The 9668-nt window shown below is 42.2% G+C and overlaps 1 protein-coding gene across 1 annotated transcript in view; it reads left to right on the forward strand.

The window, feature by feature from the left end:
• ARSK (arylsulfatase family member K) overlaps positions 1–9440 on the forward strand; it is a 54019-nt gene extending 44579 nt beyond the window's left edge. The window contains exons 7-8 of the mRNA XM_073344536.1: positions 7998–8222; positions 8772–9440. Of these exons, the coding sequence (XP_073200637.1) occupies positions 7998–8222; positions 8772–9052 (506 nt within the window). The 3' untranslated portion in view covers positions 9053–9440. The remainder of the gene's footprint in view (positions 1–7997; positions 8223–8771) is intronic.
• Positions 9441–9668: the final 228 nt, after the last annotated feature.

Raw genomic sequence — 9668 nt, forward strand, 5'->3', positions numbered from 1 at the left:
CTAAGTATTGCCCGGGGTGGGAGGGTGATTTAAACATATATCTAGTGATTCTTAACTATTTTTTAAAAAGAGTAATAGCAAATTATGAACAGTAACAGGCTTAGCAAGCATGATTACATATCTTTCAATATACCACTGACTGCAACTCAATCACCCCAGTAGCATTAAAGCATTGTCCCAGACAGTAGGGATTATAAATCCCACTGGCTGCATTTAGTACTAAAGTCCCTTGTGGACTTCAGTGCTTGGCCGTCTGGTTCTGTCCATTCACAGCACGCTGTCTGGGCTGGGGTTGGGAGTGAAAATCAGTTCTGCTCTTCAGAACTCTCTGCATCCTACTTCAGCCTCCTGATAACATTTGCCTGAATTTTCCCCCACTTCTGGAAGATGCTTGAGAATTTTTCATACAGGAGAAATTCAAGCGGGTTTGTAAAATTCCTGGTCAGGCAAACTTCCAGTGGCTGCCTACATAACTAACCAACCCTCTCCATGCTTTGATCTGCTGTTCAATCACCAGGCAACCACAAAAATCTCCCTTGCTTAGATAGATGGATTTCTGCATGTAGCCTGCAAAATTTGTTCGTCTTTCCAAATAATAATATCCTCCAAGGCTTCCCTGGTCTGAAAGAATATTGAAACTACTACTGGTAACAGAGCTCTACCCTCACAACCACCTCCTGACATTTTTTGTAAAATAACAGTTAAATCTGAAAATCTTACCATGGTTTGTCTTTTGTCTGGGAATGTTGCTAGAAGAAGCTTCTGAATACATCAGTGTATGAAGATGATGAAATAAAAGCATATCAGGTTGAAAAAAGTTTCAAATCTTGGCCTCATTTTGATGCAAAACATAAAGTGGGACGGATTCTTTCCTTTCTCCCAGCCCTCTGCCTCCCTTGAAAAAATAATAAGCTCTTTCATTTTCTTGACAGGCATTTCCACTTCAGCTGTACCAACATTACCACACTGGACTCTTGGGGATAGAACCCTTAACTAGCATAGGAAGAAAAAAAGGTCAGATGAGATGTTCTGTGACATGCGGTACAAGAGAGAAAAATACCAAAAAGCAGAGGAGTAGGAAGAAAGAATGCTCACCCAATTCCTCAGACATGAGCAGAGGAATAGGGCTCAAGCCTAGCTTCTGTTAGACCGACAGTTCACCATGATGGCCAACAGGGTGCAGCTGCCAGTATCCGCACCACAGCCACCTTCATTTCCAGCTCTGCTGTTGGCTCCTGTACCATCACCAGTGCTTGCACACTCTTCTCTGTGGTACCACATCTTGCAGCCAGTGCAGCGACTGGCAAACTCAAACTGACCAACCAGTGACCAGCTCTGCGAATTGGAATGGGCAGATGTACACTATGTACTCCACCCCTGTACAGTGCAGTCACCATGTTTGGCCAGGGAGGAGAAAAACAGGAGGCACACTTGACATCTAGTTCCACTACCAGCAAGACTGACTGTGGAGCTTGGACTTCAGTTAATTGTACTGTTTCACAAACCATTAGCATTTTATTTAACTTTGCACATTTGTCAATAATTGTTTATGGCCAGTGAACTGGTATGCTTGCAATGGCTTTACTATTACTTTGTTTTGTTTTCTTTGGGTTTTGTTAATAAATGGTTTGGTCGCACAATTAGTTGGTGTGTGTGAGTGCATGGAAAAGGAGGAAGAGTCAGGAAGTCGTCTCCAAAGCTTTTGATAAAGTATCAGTCTCTTATCACATAAAGCCAATATTAAATATACAATAGCAAACCAGGTTATACATCAGTACAGAGCCTTTCTGCATCACAGGTTCCCAGCACAGCATCACTGGTCCATATCCACTCACCCTGAGATGCTAGATGTGGCACGAAAGGCATCCCCATTGTCTCATGCTTGCCTGGACCCATTCCTGGTGCTGATCAATGCACTTTCTGGTTTCATATATCAAGTCTGCATATATCAAGTGTCTTAAGACTGTTCCATGTGAAAATTCTTACTTTTAGCCTTGCAGTGTTGTGTAGGGCACAGCAGGCCACAATAATTTTGAATGGTATTGGCCACACAGGCATCCAAATGTTTTTTGGCAATGCCATCTTGCCTTCTGCCTGCCAAATGTGCACTCCACCACTATCCTTTAACTGCTAAGCATACAATGAAACCTTCTTCCGCCAGGTCCTCTGAGGTCAGGATATGGTTTCATGAATCATGGTAAGAAAGGTTTAGCAGGTTCCCCTAAAATAAAAGTAGACAGACACCCCATTGGTAACCATGCCATTTAGAAGGAATAAGGTCCCTGCTTGTGCAAACAGGTAAACACCAGATATCCTCAATACCCTAGCATCATGCACCTGTCCTGTATTTCCCATGTTGATGAACCTGCCGTTGTGGTAGTCCAAAGCCTGTAGAACCAGGGAGTAGTATCCTTTGTGGATGACATTCACTTGCCTCTTTTGGCAGGCAAACTATGGGCACATGCATGCCCTCAATGGTCTCAGCAGTTTGGGAGCCCCATTCTCTGAAAGCCACCTATTATTTCAGACACATTAATTATGCCCATTATCTGTGGGCATACTACTTGTGGACTGGTATGGCCTCCCTCATTTGCATGTCCTGGTGCTGGAGGGTCAAGGCAGGTTCCACACTCAACTCCATGAAGGTCTACAACTACTTTCAGAAGTGCTGGAACCACTACTGGTTATCCCAGGTCTGCATGGTTATCTGATACCACCACAATGTGCTACTTGTTCTGCACTGGAAGCCCCAGCCTACATTTGGGGAAACTGCTGCAGTTGCAATAAGAATCCAGTCTCTCCAGTCTGCCATGAATATAACCTCCTTTGGGTCCCACTGCCTTACATATTTCAAAAACTGCTGCTGAAATGTCATCCAGAATCTCACAGAACATGTACCCTGACGCATAAATACTTCAACCACCAGCAGGAGCAGCTCAGTTGATGGAATCCATGACATGGCCCCCTCAGCTAGAATGAACAGAAGTGACGAGTGTGCAGAGCTAAAAGTGTATCAGCTAAATGTGTTGGCAAGCTAAAACCACTTCCACACAGGAGTCTGGGAAGAACAAATGCTGCCACAATATACCACAAATCCTAGAATAGCTCCAGTTGGTAAAGTGCATCTCACTGTTTTGTCACCCTTTCTCCTCTGCCCATTGTTGTCTTTTCCTTAATGAATTGCATATGTATTAAAAGTGCTGACCTGCCAGCATTGTAAAGTGACTGTGTTCAAAGAACAGGTACAGCAACAGAAGCACAGTGCAAACACACCAAAATTTCCCTTTTAATTTGTCTCTGAAGAGACCCCATTCATGGGTGAGAAGATAGGTCAGTTTTCATGCTAATCGAAGCCTGGGACTCTCTTTAGTGCTAATTGTAATAGCAATTTTTGTGATCTGAACTGTTGTACTGTAGATACAGGGTGAGACCACCAACACATTTCACATTAGATCATCGAACAGCCATCAGATGGTACTGATAGTCAATTCCTACTGGAGACTGAAGTCTCTCAATCCTATGACCAGTCCCCTGTGTCATCCATGTCCATGATATGGTGCTTTTTGTAACATAGGAACCTATTCAATAGGGATTAGACTATGACACGTAGACCTTCAAAACAGCCTTCAAATTATAACTTTTCAGTCACTTTCACCTTGATTCAAATTCTAACTTGGGACTGTGGAGGAATTGACTCACTGCTGGCATGCCCCCTCATGGCTGGACATGGTATAGTTGATCTATCATACAGTGATGCCCTGCCAATGGCTGCTTCAGCCCTGTGGTGGTCTCTCTTGCGACTCAGCCCTGTGGCCAGGTCACACTTTAGTCCCGCTCCTTCTAGGGAACAGAACAAACAGTCCAATGTCCACACGAAGGTCTTTGGCCCTGATTCTGGGCCCCATGGTCCTCACATTGTTCTCCCAAGGCTCTCCGTCATCATGTCCCCTACTCAGGGACTTCATGCCATCTTCCCTAGTAGTTGTTTTGAAAACCCACAGTGCTGGGTTCCAGTCCAGATACCCTACACCTGCGGTCAAGATCTGCTCCCAGACTTCCTGCTGCTTCCTCCCTACGCTTACCACATCCTCTTTTTTAGGGTACCTCCCCACAACCTCTCTAAGTTCATCCTTCTTTTGGGACCTAGATTTGCAAGGCTTTCTCCCTTGGAATCTCCCCAACAAAATCTCAAACAAAGTACCAATTTAAATCAACTTCTGCCCTCCTCTGGCTTAATCCGTCATCCCTCTTATATTTCCCTTATTATTGCCTCACTGAATGCATCCCAGGAAGTCCCAATCCTGCCCTTTTATCAGGACTTACCACTGGAGCTTGCTGCTCCATGTCTCTTCTAGCCTCCTGCCAGACTTCCCTATTCCAGCTTTCCCCATGGTCTTCCTACTTTACCCTCTCAGTCTCTCCACTCTAGAGTCCTAGAGAATGACTGCAGAGTTTCTGTCTGCAGCCCCCTTCTGGTCGGTATTTCCTTTGTTTGTAGTCATCTCTCAACTCCTTTCCTAGCTGGACTTCAGACATATTTAGGCCTGGTCCACAACCCAGATGCAGCCAGATGGCTTAATTGTCCTCTCAGACCAACATCAGCCCTTTCAGAGCCAGGATAGGATATATACCATCTTAGGGACTGGATGTAAAAGAGCCTGTGTTCCAGATTTTGATCCCAAAAATATATTAACAGATTTTAAATCCCTCCCTTCTTGGTTGTGTCTGTCACTCCCTCCAAATAATTTATTGATCCAAGTGTTTTAAAATCCTTCCTTTTCAGTCTTTCTTCTTGAAGTTTGTATTTTAAAGCTCTCTCCTTCCTGTTCTCTCACTCTACTTCTGCCAATTCCTCCTTCCTGTAATCAGTATGTCAAAAATAGAAACATAAATGAAGTAGAATTAAATTATTCAGGTGACTAAGAAAAAAAATAAGGAAGAAGCATCTCAGTCATCTTTTAACCTTTCCTTTCTGGCAAGTGATGAAACAACCCATGCGTCTTTGGCCATTACAAATGTAATTGCTTGGCTTATATAGTCACAAGGAAATATCCTCTCTTCTCGAGATACCATCTTATCTAAATACTTTGTTTTCTGAGAAATTGGAGATTCACTCCTTGCCTGTCTGACTGATTTGAGGGTAAATTGCCCTCAGTACAAGATGGTACAGAAGGTCTTGAGTGACCCTGGCAGAAACTCTGTGTTAGGCATAATTTCCCTAAGATTGCAACTTTAGTTCCATCCTTTAACAGGGTGGGACATGCACTTCCCTCCAGGTGGCCTCAGCTTTGCTGGTCAGCATGGAGGTGGTTTGGGGGGTGTGGCCCAGCCCCATGGGGGAGGCTACAGCTATTGAAGATGTTAGCCTTGAACACTTCTTGATCTTAAAGGAATGCAGTGATTACAGTTCCCACTCCTTGCACAGAAGTGTAAGGCAGCAGGGCTTATATCCCTTGTGCACTCATTTAGGGCTGGGCATAGTCTGGCCCAAAGACTGTCGGTTACTGGTTTACAAAGATACCACTTTTCTTCCTACTGCTAAGTCCTACTGCTGCCTCCATGAAGCCGCCTGTTTACCATAGCAGGATGCAGATCTATAGACTGATGCACAGCCTACAGAAGCAATTTAACAAAGCTAGGAGAGGAGAAGAAAGATGTTAGATGCTAATAAGAAAAAAAAGTCACCAGTATGGGCTATATACCTACAGTAAGTGCCATTAGCAAATGAAGTGACTACTCCATGTACCTGCAATAACCTGTGCATAAAACAGGAGATACACTACTGCAGGCCACTGTGAAATGGAAAACACAGAGTTATTAATGACACATAGTATACTGTGTTTGGGGGTATGATAAAAATAGTACTACATTCTTAATAGACACTTTGGTGTTTAGATAGCATGGGTTATATGGGTGCCTCCTAGAGTATCCATGCATCTTTGTGCACTCCTAATCTAGGCCTGCTCTGGTGGCTGGAGAGTCCCCTAGTATAACTTAGCTCTTGTGGGGAAGCCTGAGTTATGGCAGCCGACCTGGACTGCACCCTGCCCAGAATCCCTTTTGCACCATGTGCTGTTATATTGCTTCCCAGGGTTATGACTCTGAGGCACCTAACTGCTACTTGCCCTTAGTGTGAAGCAGTCTTGTCTGTGCCTGCTGAAACCAGCAGCCTCTGGCAGCACAAGCACTGACTTCCAAGCCTCTGCAGGCCTTACTTTCTCTGTGCAGGTAGTGATAGGCACACACCAATCACTTAGTTTCAGAGCACTCCTCGCAGTATCAAGGCCCTTAATCCACTGAATACTCACTCACAGAATTACCAGGCTCACAGCTCCCAAAGGAACAGTACACATCATCTTGTAACATGCAACCCTGGATCACCACTTCGGTTGATATCACAGCACTTAAACTTATTCTTGTTTTCACTATAAATATATCTATTATAAAAAAAAACAGAGATTCAAGTGATAGTGAAAAGAAAAGGAGTACTTGTGGCACCTTAGAGACTAACCAATTTATTTGAGCATAAGCTTTCGTGAGCTACAGCTCACTTCAGAAGTGAGCTGTAGCTCACGAAAGCTTATGCTCAAATAAATTGGTTAGTCTCTAAGGTGCCACAAGTACTCCTTTTCTTTTTGCGAATACAGACTAACACAGCTGCTACTCTGAAACAAGTGATAGTGAGTAAGAGAATTAGAAACAAATAACATATTAAACAAAATTATAACACCCTGCAGAGTGTATAACTAACAGATTAATTTCTTGTCTAAAGATGCTTGTCTCACCTAAAGTTCTCTCCAGTGTTTTCAACCAAGTCTGCTTGAGACCCTTTTTCATGAAGCAAAACTGCTGTCCTTTTTCTTCCTCAGTAAATTGTGCCCAGGCATCTCCTTTGTCCCTACCAAAATACTCAGGCAAATGTTTGAAGAACAGCTCTGGGTAGGGTTCTTCCACCCCATTTTTTCTCTTCCTGTTAGTTTCTTTCTCAAATCCCCACAATTCTTCATTTGTATTCAGTTCAGACTGGTGATAGGAAACCTACTGTGAATCAGACAGTACTTAATTTACATGTAAACAGATGGATAAACATCTCCTCTCTGACAGGAAGCCTGTTTTTCACCTTTGCTCATGACCAGTCCCTAGCCACAGACATTAAGAAGACATTTTCCATATATATGTATACACACAACTCCTTACATAGTATCTGTACATACATTTCACAATGATACTGAGTGACACCAACTTTTATTCAAGATCTTGCATTACACTGTTTTGCTGAGCTATAATGTAAATACCAGAGGGAGGAGATCCTGTAACCCCTATGTGCCCCTTGTCAGTTGGCACTAAGAGGTTCCTGAGTCAAAGCTGTGGCCCTACCCTTGAGAGACCCCTTCTGCTCCCCACCCAGCTTCCAGCATGGGATTGCAAGGAGATGGGTGACCTTGAGTGAATCACTTCAGCTCTCTGTGCCTCCGTTTTCTCATCTGTAAAATGGGAGTAGTGATACTGACCCTTTGTAAATAATTTAATTTACTGCTGAAAAGCACGATATAAAAGCTAAATAATATTAATGCAGTGCCTGGGCCAAGTGAATCCTCCCCCAATCCCATATGGAGTTTTTAGGGCCCCTTTATGTTGCTCTGGTCTTTTCATATGGCATAAAGGGACCAGAGTGTTCGTGGATATCACCTCAGACGTACAAAGACAAAAGAGCATGACATGAACTGCAATATGGGCCCTCTAAGATGGAATTCACATTGCTGTGACAACCATATTTTAGAATTTCCTTGCTTGTTGTTTTATGCCTCAATAATCTTCCTTTTAGTGAACCTCTGTGTTTCTGTTTCCTAACAGGAAGTATAATTAGAGGGCATGGTTTAACACACTAGTATGGTCACTGTTCAGATAACTAATAATTTAGTGTTTTGATATAACGTTCATTATCATTACTAGAGTTAATTAAAAGAAGGCTTAACTATGTTTATATCTTTGTTCAGATATAGCTAGAATTCCTATCCCGCAGAATCTCAGTGGATATTCCTTGATACCATTGTTGGCTGAAATGGCAGAAGATGAAGTTTCATCCAGAAGGCTGCACCCCCCATGGGTCCTGAGTGAATTCCATGGATGTAATGTGAATTCTTCCACCTATATGCTTCGAACTGACAAATGGAAATATATAGCATATTCAGATGGGCATTCAGTACCTTCTCAGCTCTTTGGTATACTAACCACGTTTCTTCACTAGATATTTTTAGGTTTCAGAGTAGCAGCCATGTTATTCTGTATCCGTAAAAAGAAAAGGAGTACTTGTGGCACCTTAGGGACTAACAAATTTATTAGAGCATAAGCTTTCGTGAGCTACAGCTCACTTCATTGGATGCATACTGTGGAAAGTATAGTGAGGACATTTTATATACACAGAGAACATGGAACAATGGATGTTACTATACAGACTGTAACAAGAGTGATCAGGAAAGGTGAGCTATTATCAGCAGGAGAGCGGGGTGGGGTAGAGGGGGGAACCTTTTGTAGTGATAACCAAGGTGGGCCATTTCCAGCATTTTACAAGAACAGTAGCGGGGAAGGTTCCCCCGCCCCTTCCCCCTGCTCTCCTGCTGGTAATAGCTCACCTTTCCTGATCTAATAAATTTGTTAGTCTCTAAGGTGCCACAAGTACTCCTTTTCTTTTTATAGATATTTTTAATGGTTCTGTTTTTACCAAATCATATCTTGGCAAATTGCACTTAACTGGTTTTTGTTTGTTATAGATCTGTCTGCTGATCCAGATGAACTAACAAACATAGCTACAACATTTCCAGAAGTCACACATTTCTTGGACAAAAAGCTTCGCTCCATAGTAAACTATCCAAGAATCTCTGCCTCTGTGCACAAGTACAACAAGAAGCAATTTATCAACTGGAAACAAAGTTTGGGACAGAATTATTCCAACGTTATAGCTAATCTCAGATGGCATCAGGACTGGTTAAAAGAACCAAGAAAGTATAAAGATGCAATTCACAGATGGCTCCAAATGAACACTAATGAATAAAGTAACTGCAACAAGGGATTATTGACTGCCCTTATAGTAACAATTTTTATTAAATGAGCGCAAGGAACGCACTCAGGAAATGAAAATATGCAGTTGTAATTGCAACACTATTTGTTTGCTAATTTAAAATAGCAATCCATGAAAATAAAGCTCGCACAAGCTTTTATATCCTTGTTAGCAAGTTAAATGTTTGTTATATAACTGACCATGATACCAAACCTAGCTCCCATCATGTAAAATTTAATATCTGTGGGGGTTAATCAATTTTTAAGAATACATGGGAAGGAAGTACACATACATCAAAATTGCTTTCTATAAAATACTGTGTATTAAGAAAATACCGAATGTATTAGCCAATTAATATTTAAGCAATAAAATGCAAAGCAGATTTTGCATGTGTAAGGACTAATTAAAAACTGAATAAAGACCTCAGGATTTGATCCAGTGGGATACAGATTATAGTGAAATATCCTAGTATCCCAATAGATTTTAAAATAGTAATGAAAAAGATTCCCCAACCCACTCGCCCCACACACACACACACACCAGAGAGGATGTAGAGCATCAAAAAAGGGTAATAACTAGTGTTGGTCTGAACAAAAATTCTGAGGCTATG

Source organism: Lepidochelys kempii, chromosome 5 (genome assembly GCF_965140265.1).
Source record: "Lepidochelys kempii isolate rLepKem1 chromosome 5, rLepKem1.hap2, whole genome shotgun sequence".
Classification (NCBI taxonomy): Eukaryota; Metazoa; Chordata; order Testudines; family Cheloniidae; genus Lepidochelys; species Lepidochelys kempii.